General features: G+C 44.0%; 4 protein-coding genes across 4 annotated transcripts; 2 read left to right on the top strand and 2 right to left on the bottom strand.

Moving 5' to 3' along the window:
* Nucleotides 1-1,845: 1,845 nt before the first annotated feature.
* Nucleotides 1,846-3,937, top strand: EAF02_008099 (uncharacterized protein; the record flags this gene model as incomplete). Its single annotated transcript, XM_038904147.1, has 2 exons — nt 1,846-3,186; nt 3,245-3,937. 2 exons carry the CDS (start codon nt 1,846-1,848, stop codon nt 3,935-3,937), a joined length of 2,034 nt encoding a protein of 677 aa, XP_038755869.1.
* A 1,522-nt stretch (nt 3,938-5,459) lies between these two features.
* Nucleotides 5,460-7,054, bottom strand: EAF02_008098 (uncharacterized protein; the record flags this gene model as incomplete). The annotated part of the gene is made up of 2 exons (XM_038904146.1): nt 5,460-5,602; nt 5,641-7,054. 2 exons carry the CDS (start codon nt 7,052-7,054, stop codon nt 5,460-5,462), a joined length of 1,557 nt encoding a protein of 518 aa, XP_038755868.1.
* A 1,008-nt stretch (nt 7,055-8,062) lies between these two features.
* On the bottom strand, nt 8,063-10,322 carry EAF02_008097 (uncharacterized protein; the record flags this gene model as incomplete). Its single annotated transcript, XM_038904145.1, has 6 exons — nt 8,063-8,282; nt 8,342-9,565; nt 9,621-9,949; nt 10,001-10,074; nt 10,130-10,184; nt 10,281-10,322. 6 exons carry the CDS (start codon nt 10,320-10,322, stop codon nt 8,063-8,065), a joined length of 1,944 nt encoding a protein of 647 aa, XP_038755867.1.
* Nucleotides 10,323-12,094: 1,772 nt separating this feature from the next.
* On the top strand, nt 12,095-15,297 carry EAF02_008096 (uncharacterized protein; the record flags this gene model as incomplete). Its single annotated transcript, XM_038904144.1, has 9 exons — nt 12,095-12,143; nt 12,199-12,410; nt 12,460-12,593; nt 12,661-12,896; nt 13,022-13,209; nt 13,361-13,457; nt 13,505-14,905; nt 14,998-15,209; nt 15,289-15,297. The coding sequence occupies 9 exons, from the start codon at nt 12,095-12,097 to the stop codon at nt 15,295-15,297; spliced, it is 2,538 nt and encodes an 845-aa protein (XP_038755866.1).
* Between the last annotated feature and the right edge of the window lie 825 nt (nt 15,298-16,122).

The raw sequence follows: 16,122 nt of genomic DNA, 5'->3' as shown, positions 1-16,122 counted from the left end.
GTTTTTGATGACAAGGCTGACAGATCAATGATTGATGAATCATGAAGCTATCAGTAACTACCTAGTAGGAAGGGCTGAGTACAATCCACATTTTGCTTACATATGCACGGGAATTCATCAATATTTCGCCGTTAGCGGTAACAATGTCCGATATCTCGTCTCGTGTGGACTATTGAGATGCATTCAGTCAGGTCTTACCTCCCTCATCATTCGTCGTATACGCATCTTATTAGAATCTTCACAACGCAAAAACTCGATTGTCCTCCTACATACAGCGTGTGACCCGGGTAGGTAAAGAGCCAATGGACTCTTCAGCCTGTTTATGATAAACATGGAAACCAATGAAGTTTTATTCTTCAGCCCTCCCATCATCTTCGTCTCTCCAATCCCGTCATCATATGAACATACCAAGGTTTCCAATGAGACACAAATAAGGCAAAGAAGCAAATGTATGTTGCTTGCAGAAATGGTGGGGAATACAAGCAGCAGCGACAACGAATCAAAAGAGAAATGTTACCAGATGTGCTATAAGAATGCATTGAGAGTGGGTTGGCAGTCATTCTGATTAGCTCCCCTAATTCTCTTCTTCCATCAATTCTTTGTGGCGGTAAACTGCATTTTCTGCATTACCACTACGAGCCAACTTCACCAACTGCATTAAAGGCAACCCAAGAAGCCATGGTCTAGCAGTTTTTGATACCACCAACCTTTTTGGAAAGTCCAACTGTTGAGATATTGGAAATTAGTTCGATAATTTCAATAAGCTCGTATTCTCCAACCAAAGATATGCTGACAAGAGACTTCAACAAAATCCCAAGCATTCGGACCTGATGCGAACTTTGACGTTTTTATGACTCTTCCATGTAAACTCCTTCATACTTTGTGTCTGCTATTTCTTTTCATCCGGTCTATTTTTCCAGGACAACGTGGCCAGCGCCTCTTCAACTCCTTGCATTATTCCACACCTTTGATTCATTGCCACATATTTGACGTAACTCTCTTCAGCCTGGCTTTTGGGTCTAGCTACTCGTACAGATGGTACAATTGCTTGCATCTGTTTTTGTCAGACGGGTACCAGCGTCGGAATTTAACAAGCTAGTGCGGCAAATCACATGGGTTTGTTGTCTGTTTCCTTTTACACTCATCACATTTGTATCGGGTTCCTTATATCTCACTAGGGCCTAGAATAACTACAAGGTAGTCAGCAAGTTACTCCGCGTCTGTTGCCTACTTTTATGTCAGAACTTTCTCTTAAAATCTCCCATGCCCCACTAGTAACATTTGAAAGTTAAGCTCTCCAGCTACAAAAGGGATCGTTGTGGTCGCCCATTCGTTGCTTGGTATTCAAAGAGAAAGGTGCGGCTCTCGATTTCGTTGTCCTATTCGCAGGAAGTTCCCAGACGATATCCCAGTGACATGGTACCGGTTGTCTTTAATATTAAACTTACCATATTTCATACACATCACCTTGTAATATGGGTTCTATTTAAGCCAGTGAATCAGAAGAGGCAACTACACGCCATTCACGCCGTTTGTACCGTGCCGCGTGGTCCAATTGTGGACACTGCATATGCGCTCTTTCCCTCCTCTGAATTATGATTTGTGTTTCTTTAGAGCTTAACACAGAAACTGTTGACCTTGCTTGTCAAATATTACACATACTTGACGCCCAACAAAGATCCACCATACAACTTGCAGATCGATTCTACATAACACTCATCACCATTTCTTGAGGTGTTCACGTTCTTCACTCCCCCTCCGCCATCCCATTCCCACAGACAAGTTCTCCATTTGTTCGTTCAATCTACAAGATCTCCATCATATAAAGAGAAGAGATTGAACGACATGGATCTCGATGCGGTTTTAGAAGCTCTGCACCAGAATTTATCTGCATCATCTTCTAACACAAGCACAACGGCAGCTTTACTCGGCGGACTCCTACCAACTACCCTTCTAGAAAATCTCGTTCCCGGATATGGCTACATTCACAAGATTGTTTTACAAACCGTTGGTTTTGATATCACGGTCCTTGTTTCTCTCTGGGCTGCTTTATGGCTGGGAAACAAGGCTTTCGATGTATTATATTCATGGGCATGGTCATTCGTGAGATCATACTGGATGTCTGATATCTCTATCAGTAGCAGAGATGAAATTCACGACGAAGTTATAGAATTCCTGGCACACAAGTACCAAATGAAACCTTCTCGCTCTCTTCAGGCAGAAACAGCACGACGGGGATATTGGGACCTAGATAATGAGGACTCAGTCACCTTGACACAGCTTGACGGAACCGGTATTATACAATGGCTCAATTTTGCTGATCAAGATTCCAAGACTAAGCCACAATTTACACCGTCTATGGGAGCTAGTCATACTTTTTGGCATAATGGTAGATACTTCAGGGTTAGGCGATCGGAAAAAATGGTCTTTTCGTCCTCTTCGTATGGCAACCCAGTATCTGACCAACAAGTGCTGCTCATCTCTTGTTATGGTCGTAGCACAACACCTATCAAGGAACTTCTTCAAGAAGCTAAAGATTATTCAAACAGAAATCACAGTGCAAAGACTGTCATTCGTCGACCTGCAAACAAGGAGCGTCGAGCATGGGGAGGTCGAAGCTCTTGGATTGAGGTGGCGAGAAGACCTTGTCGTCCAATGAGAACTGTTGTCTTGGATGAGGTTATGAAAACTAAAGTACTACGTGACATTAACGAATACTTGAATCCTTCTACTGCTCGTTGGTATGCCATTCGTGGTATACCTTATCGCAGAGGGTATCTCTTTCATGGACCTCCAGGAACCGGTAAAACTTCTTTGACCTTTGCCCTCGCTGGCGTTTTTGGGGTGAATATCTACGTTGTTAGCTTGCTAGAGCCTACACTTACGGAAGAGGAACTCGGGAATCTCTTTACCAACTTGCCACCTAGATGCATTGTACTATTGGAGGATATCGACACCGCAGGTCTAACGCGAGTCAATGAAGACAAAGTTGAGTCGTCGGATGAATCTAGTTCCGAGAGCAGCAGCAGCGAAGATGAAGACGAACTGGTCACTAAAAAATCACGAAGAAAGGGCAAGAGCAAGAGCAAGAGTAGACGTAGCAAGGGTAAACGAAGCAAGAAAGGCAAGAAAGGTAAGAAAGATGATGGTGAAAAGAAAGGAATCTCATTATCCGGTCTCTTGAATGTAAGCTCCCACAGTTCTTCACGCATTGAGGAGTCTGAGAATCTGACTGTATTTATAGATTATTGATGGTGTAGCCTCGCATGAAGGTCGTGTCTTGGTGATGACTACCAACCACCCCGAAAAGCTAGACGAAGCTCTCATCCGACCAGGCCGCGTAGATTGTCAGGTTGCATTCACAAATGCCACTCGTCATCAAATCAAAGAAATTTTCGAGAGGATGTACTCTAAAGACCCGCCACGGGAGAAACTTATCGCTACTACCTCACCAGCTACCGAGCCCATTACCCAAAAAACACAAGTTCCTCTTGAAAGAGAAGAAGAAAAAATCCCTCTTCTCACCCCAACTTCAGATCCCACAACCCCAGAGTCGGAGAAGACATATGCAAATTTGATTTCAAATCCACTTGCGGGAAGTCGTCCTCTTACTCCACCAGATACTCCTATCGCCATTATAAGTGAAACTTGTGCCGGGACTGGAACTGAAACAGAAGCTACTACTCCTACGGGAAAGAAGACCCTCACAATAGCTGATATTGAGAAAAATGTTGAAGAAGAAACATTGGAAGAGGGAGAACTTAAGATGTTAGCAAAGCAGTTTTCGGAACATATCGAGGACTATATGTTCAGTCCAGCTGAGGTTCAAGGATTCCTTTTGACAAGGAAAAAGGCGCCTAGAAAGGCTGTTGAGGAGATTGGTTCCTGGGTACAGGTCACGAAAAAGAGTAAGGTGGAGGGTCAAAAGTTCATATAGGTGTACTGGGGGTGGGATGAAGAGGTGGACTGATGGGGGGAGTGAATCATTATCGGTGTGTTTTACGAAGTGCAATTGGGCACCTTCTCGGAAACTTGATGATTCATGAGACGCAGTGTACTATACATACATAGTTTGGACACGAGAAAGGAGGATTGATGAGAAAGAGAAAAACGAGAAAAAGAGAGAAGAAACAAAACAACAAAAAAAGAGAACGGTCAATGGAGGGAGATGACCTCAGCGACACGATACACGACTTTTTTTAATCAAAATGGAGGGAATCCCGTTGCTTCTTTAGTTCGCATACTTTGCTTTGCTTTGCATTTCCATTCTTCATCATCGGGTGAGGATGGTGTTCTTCATTAACATTTTATTTTATCATTAACGTCGGCGGCACGCAGCATTTCCTATTTATTCAAGCTATTCATCCTATTTACAATGAAACAGTGGGGTGTTTCGTCTACTAGTGGATACTCACTTACTGGATATCCAAATTTGCAAGACATGACTTTTCATTTTTCTATTTTTTAACATTTCTTTCAACATACAAAAGGGGCTTGGAATGGGGAGGGATGGGGAATGAGTGAACGTAGCGTTTTGCGGGTAGCGGGTAGTGAGTTCGCTGGCGAGAAATATGCATTCGGGGTATGGGTGAGAGCGGGTTCAAAATGGGAAAGGAAAGGAAATGGGAAGAAAAAGGGAGAGAAGAGCATAGGTGAAGTGACTGAATCAAACAGGAGACGAAGCGGGAGGTGCAAACGGAGGTGGGACTGCAAAATGGAGCTCTCCTCCGGGGTTATGGGGTATGTCTTTTGGGGTATGGGGGTGGAAAAGGACTTGTATATGATTAATATTCGTAGTTCTTGATAGTCAGTCTAATTTGATGCGTTGGTTTTTATACACACGGTTTTGGGATTGTGAATTTTGTGTGCTGCTGATTTACTTTGTGTAGTACTTACTACATAGATTGAGAAATCTCTAGCTGATTCTCCTATATGAATACATCATATCTACATTCCTACTCAGAGCAAAGCAGTAAAGGAACCTTGTCATAGATGGAGCTTAATAGAATAATTAATAAATAGATCCTTGGATGAATATTCGGTTAGTGATTAATCGGGTTTGCAGTGTTGATCATATTCTATTTGATATTATAGTGAGGATTGATTATGTATGGGCAGTAGATTGATCATTGAGGTTATGTATATATGTGTATGTATATATGTATGTGATATCTTCTAGGGTCATTTGCATAGATACCTAGACTGGGTATGAGAGTGAAGATTAGGAATTAGTCCTATCCTATCGTATCCTATTATATCTAGGCAGGCTTGGAAATAACTAATGTGGATAGCTGGCATCTTGGGGCAATACTATAGGTGATATCTAGATGATGTTGAGATTTTGATGATGTGGATTTTCTTATTCTGATAAAAGAGTTGGTTAATCCTCGGATTTCCTTCCAGATGTTCTGAGAACTCTATACATGTAATAAAAAAACTCCAATTATAAAATCTCATCCTTACTTCCCACTCCCATCCAACCCTCTCAAATGTCCCAACACAGCACCCAATCTCCTCAGCGCTTTTAAATTCCCCTTCTCGTTCCCCTCTCCCCCATCACCCTTCTCCTCTTCGACTTTTAATTCCTCTCTCGCTTCTCGGACTAGCGGTATTAATCCCCCCCATACTTCATCAGTATACCCTTCAGTACACCCTCCCAATCACTTTTCCACTCTTCTTTCGCCTCTCCTCTTATCCCTTTTTTTATGTCCCCATGTTTCTTTTCTTTCCTCACTCTCCATTCTATTCCCTGGAAATTTAACACTTCGCCTTCAAACTCATCATCATCATCTTCTTCTTCTCTGTGCATTTCTCTTTCCCTCTCTCCTCTCCCTCTCTCCTCCGCTTCCCTCTCATGCTCCGGAAACAAATTCAGCGAATTCTCCACATCAATACCTCCATGTACCACCCCCCCTCCATTCTTCACCTCCTCCGGAAACAAACCCCTCGTAGCCTGTATAATCCTATCCCGTTCCACAGAACTCATACCCATCCATTCTCTCTCGTAGGCTTTCATATCCTCTCCCTCTATCTCCATCTCGCTCATTCCCCGATCCATCCCAGCAATCTCCTCATCAAAAGAAGCCCCTCCAATTCTCGATAGCAAATCGCGCACTTCATCTCCATCTCTACTTTCCTGTTCTTGCACGGATATATCGTGGTGATCGGTATTCATGTTCCCTGCATCTCTATGAGAAATCGCATTCACAACTTCTCGACGATGTTCCCCCGCCGTCATTTTATCTGGATGAAAGGCCGGCAATGGCTCGAAATGGTAGATCGTTGATTCTCGTGCATTTACAGCGCGAGACCCATAATAACCCTCACGTTGATCGTTGCCTCGTTGTGCAGATCGAGCCCACGAGTCTTCGAGAGCTTGTTTCCCCACTGTATTCGAAGGAGCGCCGTACGGAATATTCTCGTACATCCCATAGGAAGATCCCGAAACACCATCCCTAAAGCCCGAATCACCCACGGGAGTAAGAGAAGGAAGCCCATCCAAAAACTCAGAAAATGCATGCTCATTCTGCTGTATCCATCTCGCTCTTTCATCCCCTCCAACGACATTTCCATTCGATTCTCCACTCCCTCCAGCTCCCTGAAAACCACTCCCACTAGTCCCCACATTCCCCGCGCTCCTCATCCCAAGAGTATCCCCAACACCCCCAGACATCGAAGATGATCCATCCGTTAACCTAGGATTTCCCCTGTGCGTTTGCGTATACCCTACATCTCCATTTCCATTCCCCCCCACGATTGCACTCGTACTTCCCTCTTTCCCATTCCCAGCCGCTACAAGTAACCCCTGCGCATCTCTCCTCAACGACTCTCCTCCAACACCAGCTCCCCCCGCAAAAACATCTCGACCCAATCCTGCTGCCGAAGCTCCAATACGGTTGAGAAGAGAGGGAGTAGATTGTTCATCTTGTCGACTGGGTGTATCGTTGGAAGTTGTTTGCGCTGGAGGTACAGATGTAGAGGAAGTAGAAGCAGAAGCGGGAGATGGATTGAGAGCCTTTCCTTTCCCTTTCCCTTGTGGATCGCTTGAGGACATGATGTGATGTTTTCCGATGTTGAGATAATAAGGGTGTGATATTTAATTATCGATGTGTTGTTTGAATAAAGTGATATGATGTGATGAGATGGTATAATTTAATAATCTTATATCATCCGATATAACTAGATAAATCAAACCATACACACAAGTATACAATTCTTTCCAAGGTTCTTTAATAAATCAATATCACAGAATCGATCAATCAATCGAAAAACCAAAACACAAAAATGTTCACCCAACTTAAATATCGTAGTCGTCATTAGTACTCTAGACGATTAATTAATTGATTGGCATAAATAAATCATCAAGTTAAGTTTACCTACCTAGTATTTAGCTCCCCTCCGTATATCATCATCACCCCCCATTGACTCTCTTCCCTCTAGCCTAATCCATTACCGAACAATCCCGCATTCCGGAAACGCTCCCCCACCACATCTCCTCGGTTGAAACTACCTCGTTCGATCATCCGCCATCTGACATCTGACATCTGACATGTGACTGTGCTCTTGACTCTTGGCTCTCGTTAAAACAAAGGGCCTGTAAATTGGAGAGGAAGTCGCACACAAATGTCAAAGAATCTATCACTCGACCACTTAAACTACCGATGAACAAATGGAATTATGATCTAAACGTCAAACATTTAAGCACATTGGCCAGTAGTCATAGCAAAATTCAAATAAAGATATTTTATTCAACAACCACGACGACACCTTATAAACGGGTACTACAACTTGGCACGCCAAAAAACCGCAGACGACAACAACAGATATCATACTAATCCACTCCAATTCCCAACCGGCTATGCTACAATCCACGCCCCTTCATGTCCAGCTCAAAGATTCATAGATCATTCCTGATCTTGGAGTCATATCCATGTTCATCTTTAATGATCTTCTTCTCCTCTCCCGACCTTTGCCTTTCCTTTTCTCGGTCGCTTGTCGTATAAGCACCCCTTTAACCCCTAGCCAGATCCTAAGCCATTACTCCATGTGCAAATCTGAACATCTAGTATACACGCTTGAATGGTGGGACAGCCTTGCACTCATTCTCATCCAAGGTGTGGCCTACAACAGCTCTGTAGGTCAAATCGGTCTTTCCTTGTGGCTTCTTTTGGAAGGTCAAAGAATGCTTCATCCATTCCTTATCATCTCTCTCTGGGTAATCTTCACGAGCATGTGCTCCACGAGATTCCTTTCTAGCGGCAGCTGCCTCGGCGGTTTGAACACTGTATAAAATTAGTATATAATTCGGTAAGTTCCGGAAATATACGCAGGGAAAACTTACGCGCAAGTCAACAAGTTTCTCAATTCTAAAGTCTCAACCAAATCCGAGTTCCAGATCATGCTTCTGTCTTGAGTCTTAATATCCTTGAATGTTTGATCAACAGCGTTAATCTTTGTGACACCTTCATCCAAACTCTCTTGAGTTCTGAACACACTGACGTCTGTCTGCATAGTCTTTTGCATGGCGAGACGGACTTCGTGTGTGCTCTTGGTACCATCAGCAGTTCTAATTTGGTCAAGAACACTGATAGATTCAGCACCAGCGTCAGCGCTGATCTCCTTGTGTGGCATTCCTGGTTCGAAGTTATCGCGAATGGTGTGGGATACAGCACGACCGAAAACGATCAAATCGAGAAGTGAGTTGGCTCCGAGACGGTTGGCACCGTGTACGGAAACACAAGCAGCTTCACCACATGCGAAAAGACCTGGTACGACCTTATCCTTACCCTCAGCATCAACAGTGAGAACCTCACCAGTGTACTTGGTTGGGATACCACCCATGTTGTAATGGACTGTTGGAAGAACTGGGATAGGTTGCTTTGTAACATCGACACCGGAGAAAATGGATGCGGTTTCAGAGATACCTGGGAGACGTTCATGGAGAACATCAGGTGGAAGATGACTGAGTTGAAGATAGATGTGATCCTTTTCTGGACCAACACCACGTCCCTCCCTGATTTCCATGGTCATTGATCTAGAAACAACGTCACGGGAAGCCAAATCCTTGGCGGTTGGTGCGTAACGTTCCATAAATCTTTCACCCTGAGAGTTGAGGAGATATCCACCCTCACCACGAGCACCCTCAGTAATCAAGCAACCAGCGCCATAAATACCAGTAGGATGGAATTGAACGAATTCAAGATCCTGGTTAGGTAACCCGGCACGAGCAACCATAGCCATTCCATCACCAGTACAAGTGTGTGCGGATGTACAACTGAAGTAGGCACGTCCGTAACCACCGGTGGCCAAGACAGTGTTGTGTGCGCGGAATCTGTGGAGGGTACCATCTTCTTGGTTGTATGCAATAACACCCTTACATTCTCCATCCTCCATGATCAAGTCGAGCGCGAAGTATTCGATGAAGTAGTTGGTGTTATGCCTTAAGGATTGACCATAGAGAGTGTGGAGAAGTGCATGTCCAGTTCTGTCAGCAGCTGCGCAACATCTGTATGCTTGTCCACCCTTTCCGAATTTTTGTGATTGACCACCGAAAGCACGTTGATAACTAGATAGACATTCTTAGTAAAATACCACAAATGAGCTACCAGAGTCATTCTTACATCTTGCCGTCATCGGTTCTTGAGAATGGGCAACCGTAGTTCTCCAACTCAATGACAGATGCTGGCGCTTCTCTTGTCATGTAATGAATAGCATCTTGATCTCCCAACCAATCCGAGCCCTTGACGGTATCGTACATGTGCCATCTCCAATCGTCCTCGTGCATGTTACCCAGAGCAGCATTGATACCTCCTTGCGCGGCTACCGTATGCGATCGGGTTGGGAAAAGCTTTGATATGCATGCAGTGTTGAAACCAGCCTCGGCAAGACCGAATGCTGCTCTTAAACCTGCTCCTCCAGCACCGATGACAATAGCATCATATTCGTGATCCTGCGCCAAATAATCAGACACAACCCTTCACTAAAAATTCGAGATACGTACAACGACCGGGTATTTATTGCTCACGAAAGGCGAAGCTTCCTTTGCTCTTAGTGGCGCATGTGTAATGATTCGAGCTGCAGATTGGATATTAGCCAATGGTCTGAATATTGAAAGTTGTGGCAGATCTACCTGCAGGTCTCGTCGATGAGAAAGATCTAGTTTGATTCTTCAGTGCCCTCGAGAACTGCAATCATGGCCAACAGATTAGCATTGTTATTCTTCTTTTCTTCTTCTGTTCTTACCACGAACGCGGGGCCCGAGGTTAGAGAATGGAACATACCGAAGGACCAGATGTGAATCTACGCATAGCAAATGAAGACATTGTGTAGAATTATTATGGATAGAAAGAAGAGGGGAGAAGAGTGTGCAACACCAGAATTAATATCTTTCTCTTTCTCTACTATGGACCTTTTTAGAGAATGGCAATGGAGGCAACTCAGGTTAGTCCAAGGGCGTTTCCAAATCTTCAAATTCGGGATTAAACCATAACGATGATGGCTCGATGCTCGCTTAGTCAGGAGTTTTAATCAATCGAACCAATCAGAGAAATCTATTTCCAATTCTGGTCATTGAATGTTCCGACCACGAGTAGCCGAAAGCCGGGAAAAAACGTATACACCAGAATCTGCCAAACTGCAACGTTATTAAGAAGCCCTTTGCTTCAATCCGTTGTGATAATTCTGTCAAGAGCCCAATATCTTCAAGATCACCCTTACTTCTATACCAAGAGGAAACGCATCGTCTCATCCAATTTTCAACCAAAAATATTGAATGGTTGGATTGTCATCAATTTCCACACAGAAGATCGATATGGTTTTATGGTTTGGGCCTTTGCACATCTAGGCAAATTTCGTATTCGGGAATGGGGCAAGGAAAAACCGGCAAGACCCTCACCTGAAGTGGAGACTTCCCCCAAGGTATCCTCGAGTAACATCAACAAGACAGTTTCGCCTCTTATACCACCAACATCATACTTTATCTCGATATTTGTAAGCTTCCGAACATCGACATCATGACAGCTAGCATCTGGATCTGAAGCATCGAGCTGTAGTCGCCTTCAGAATGGACCCATTCAACAACGAGGACACCAAGTGGTTTTATCAAACACCGGAATTAGTTTTTGCCGCTTTTCCAGAGGAATTCTGCTATAGTTTTCTCATACAATACTAAGTGTAGCATAAAACGGTAGGGTAACAACAAATCAATGCAATATTTGCCAATTATTCTGCCTCCACGACAGTGGCTCCCGGAGGGCTAGCGGAGCGTCATTCCAATCATTTGATTCATTTCTATTCATGGGGACAAGCTCATATACATATATATGATCTGCACAGTGCCTTCATTCACATGGATGCTCTCTTGAAGTCTCATCTAGACGGTAAACCTGCACGTTACCATTATATATCATATATGTGTGCTTCTGGAACCATTTATCTGGGATGATCTGAGTGGTACAAAATATGTTATGGTTGTTTCATGCCCCAGCATTCGGCAACATGCAGCGCACCAGACGGATAATTTGATATTTTTCTTGGCACGTCAGTCTACCGCAATCCTTCTTTTCACTTGTGGCAATGAGGTTGAAATTCCCTTGTATATATCACAAGTTATAAGATGTCAAGCCTCCTTCCCCACAGTTTTGCCGGCAGAGTACCTCGTGGTCATTTCGAAAGTATGTGATGAACAGGATGAATACCGGCAGAAAGTCTGTACGCTGCCGACTTGTATCAAAATATATTGGGATTTAATAAAATTCCATCCTTCATGTATCACGTTCTCCGGGAAGACCATCCGTATAATTTACAATAGTGAGAATATTGCTCAAACGACCAAACGGATAATGGCCTGCCTGTCCTTCAAAAACTGGAGAAATCTTGGCTCCTTCCTTTCGTCTCCCAAAAATGCATACTTCTCCATTTCCCGCCGAGTAGTTTGGTTTAATTCATCCGGCACTTATCACGAAATTTTAATGGCTACTAGGCATGCTCTTCTTGAACCTGTATATAGGTAGGATCGTCTGCCCATGTTAGAAAGCCTTCTCTGAGATCACTCCCTATATACATTTCCAGGAAAGTTTTGTGAAAAGGTACCAATATGCGGTTCTCGGGTCTACTCTATGGCATTATTGCCATTGCTTCTTATGGTTGGTTTTATACCCCAAAATATAATACTCACACACACATTCTAATAACTTCTAGCCGTTCGTGAGGTATCAAGTCAAGATTTCGCGGCGCATGGCTATTATACCGAGCCGAATACTGGCATTACATTCTATACAAGTACCGAAGCTAATGGCACGATCGTGGGTGATGGGGAGTTCTCTTTGGTTTCACAAGGGGGTTACACCTTTGGAATGGCATTGCCACCCAGTGCACTCACTACAGACTCCTATGATTACATTGGCTTGATTGTAAGTTCCATACATTGCCTCAATGGTCCAACAGCTAATTGAAAACAAGATTGGATCACTTCCAAATGGTACAGGATGGAGTGGTGTTGTTCATGGTCAACAACTCAGTGCTGCAATGCCTGGACATTTGCTGTTGATTGCTTGGCCTTATAATGGCAAAATAATTACTTCATTCCGTTATGGGTAAGTCCTTTTATGTACTTTCATATCCACATCCATCGCATGCAATAAGCTAATAGATCTTAAATAGTTCCTATGCCACACCCGTGCTATATGGCGGGTCTGCAAGTGTAACGCAGCTTTACACCTCGATAAATTCCACACACTGGGTTCTCGTTTACAAATGTACAAACTGCTTCAAGTTCGATGATCCAACTCAAACAGCATACAATGTTAGCACATCGGCAGGTGGCTTCGAGTACGGGTGGGCTCAAAACATTGGCGCTCCAGATAACCCTTCCGATCCTGCTAATGCGGTTTTATATCGTAAGAATTTTGTTTAATTTGACATCTTTTGGAATTATTAACAGTAGTTGCGTGCATTTGGTGGCACATACAATACAGTTTCCTTTGAAAGCTACCTTCTGCTATATATTTACTAATAGCTGCAGAGCACAATAATGGCATGGGCGAGTTTTCCATCAAGGTGGCTTCTGCAACCCAGTCATCCTATTCAAACTGGGCTACGATGACCGCCACTATCACAGCAACCACCGGTACAGCCACTGCGACAGCCACTTATTCTACATCACCGATACCGACTTCCACATCCTACGATTATATTGTCGTTGGCGGAGGGGTACGTATGGTTTCTTTTTACAGTGCTTTCTTGTCATTGAAGAGAGAAGTCATAAGATTTCATTTTCTTATGGGTTCTTGGACTAGCTCTCGTGTCGTCATTTTGTTTGTGCGAATATTTGAAATGTGCATACTGAAATTGTTTGCTCTAGGCTGGAGGTGTACCGATGGCAGATAAACTTGCGCAAAGTGGAAAGTCCGTGCTCTTGATCGAAAAGGGGGTCGCTTCTTCAGCCAGATGGGGTGGGAGTAAGTACTAGGATAATCTCAGTATTGTATCCGCTAACAATGCTTAGCAATTCGACCGGAAAGTGGTTGGCTTTCTGGAAGTAATCTTACGTGGTTTGATGTTCCGGGAGAATGCAATAGGATCTGGCACGGCGGAAGTGTTGGCGTCGCCTGTGATGATATCGATCAAATGGCTGGATGCGTTTTAGGTGGAGGTACTGCCGTCAATGCAGGTTTATGGTGGAATCCAGATCCATCAGATTGGGATTACAACTTCCCCCCTGGGTGGCAATCAAAAGATGTAGCAGCCGCCACCTCGAGAGTCTTCAGCACGATTCCCGGCACGGATCATCCCTCAATGGATGGTAAACTATATGTTCAATCAGGATATAATGTTGTTGCAGGTGGTCTCAAAAATGCTGGCTGGACAAATGTTACGGCGAACAGTGTACCGGCTCAGAAGAATCGAACATTTGCATATGCACCATACATGTATATCAATGGAGAGCGTGGTGGTCCACTAGCAACTTATCTAGTGGATGCAAACAAACGCTCGAACTTTCACATGTGGCTCAATACTAGTGTCAAGAGAATTGTTCGTGATGGAGGACATGCAACTGGTATAGAAGTGGAAGCCACAAACAATGGAGGCAGACAAGGAGTAGTCAGCCTGACTCCAGTCACAGGTCGAGTCATAATATCAGCCGGTGCTTTCGGAACTCCCAAGCTCCTTTTCAGAAGTGGAATAGGTCCCACAGATCAGCTAAATGTGGTCCTTACCTCCACCGACGGACCAACAATGATAAACTCCAGCTACTGGTACAACCTGCCAGTCGGTTATAACCTCGACGATCATCTCAATACCGATACACAAATCTCGCATCCGAATATCTCCTATTATGATTGGGTTGCAGCATGGAATACACCCATAAGTGCAGACGCTACCTCCTACCTTACCAAACGCACCGGTCCTCTCGCCCAAGCAGCTCCCGACATCGGCCCCATATTCTGGGACCAAGTAACTCCCGGCGACGGAATTCCCCGCGCCATTCAGTGGACTGCCCGCGTCGAAGGCGACGTTCCCACCGCCATGACTCTCTCCTCTTATCTTGGCCGTGGTCAAGTCGGTCCACGAGGACGTACAACAATCAGCAAGGGCCTCACAATGTCCGTTTCTACCATGCCTTGGGGAAACACATATGATCTCGCAGCAGTAGCCACAGCTATTGATCATGTGGTAGCCGCACTTTCAACAGTCAAGAATCTCACATTTATCTATCCAAAACCGGGGATGACGGGTGCACAGTACGTGGCGAGTGTACCGCTTACATATGCAAATATCGGGGCGAGAAGAGCAAACCATTGGCTAGGAACTGCGAAGATGGGAACGGATTCGGGATTAGCAGGAGGTACTTCTGTGGTTGATCTCAACGCGCTTGTTTATGGCACGGATAATATTCACGTGGTTGGTATGTATCCTATTTCTCTCCATCTCTTTCGTCTTTCCTACAGAGCAAATCCCCAATTTTCCTCATGAGTAAACATCCACTAATCAATCCAGACGCATCAATCTTCCCCGGCATGCCCTCCACAAACCCCTCCTCTCTCATTGTCATCGCAGCCGAACACGCGAGCCAGAAAATCCTCGCATTACCGGTACTCAAAGCGCTTCCGCGATACGCACAATGCGGAGGTCTGAGTTTCGATTATACGAAGGGTGGTTCGTGTGCCGCGCCTTATAAGTGTATGGTTGGAAATTCGTATTACTGGCAGGTAAGTTTGAACTATTATTTTCCTTTCTGCTTTGTGTGTGATGCGATGAGGTTACTTGACTAACAAACCCATCACACAGTGTCTCTAAATTCCTTGAAATAGATGAGGAGATGCACGAGGAAGACTAGGAGAAATAGTGGCAGATACGAAGTTTATAGTTTACATTTCCGCTTCTTTTCTTTTCTTTTCTTTTCTCTTCTCTTCTACCTCCTCTATTGTACATAGTTCTCCAATCTCAATCTCAATCTACATTTAAATCTCCACCTATCTCCCATTTCTAAATCCATACCGGTGTACCGGTTACAGAAATCACACCCCGCAGTAACCTTAACACCCATCTATCGCTACCCTAGGTACCCCACGCAATGCAATGCAATAATGACATTCTACAGAGTACCCCATCCAAATTCTATTTAGCCTATGCACCCCAGATCACAATATCATCTTTAAAATCTAGAATGCTTAATTGCATGTCCCATCATGCGAGTCTACATAGAATACCTAAAGGCACAATTCTCCGGGATGCATGGGGTGTGATGAGTGAGGGTGTGATATGTCGTGTGGTGTGGTGGTATTTATCAACTCTCGGGATTCAGGACCGTAGGATCGCTTTCCTTTTCTCCTTGTATGGTACCTTGTATGGTAGGTAGATTTGGATTGTTTTTTTTGTTTTTGTTTTTGTGGAAAATGGAAATGGAAATGGAAAATAAGAAATTAACATGTGGTGATTATAGGTAATTCTAGGTAATGATGTATCTATTCTACATTCTTGGTTTGTATGGTATGTATGGTATGATATTTGAGTACCTATGTAATCTTATATTAGTAAATAAACCGAACTTGGAGCCTGGAAAGGAAGGTCGAGAGAATTGGAAAAGGGATGGAATTCATTTATCATTTATCCGGGATTTTA

This window comes from Botrytis sinoallii, assembly GCF_014898435.1.
Source record: "Botrytis sinoallii strain Bc 23 chromosome Unknown BSIN_015, whole genome shotgun sequence".
Classification (NCBI taxonomy): domain Eukaryota; kingdom Fungi; phylum Ascomycota; class Leotiomycetes; order Helotiales; family Sclerotiniaceae; genus Botrytis; species Botrytis sinoallii.
This window is presented reverse-complemented; position numbering and strand designations above follow the sequence as displayed.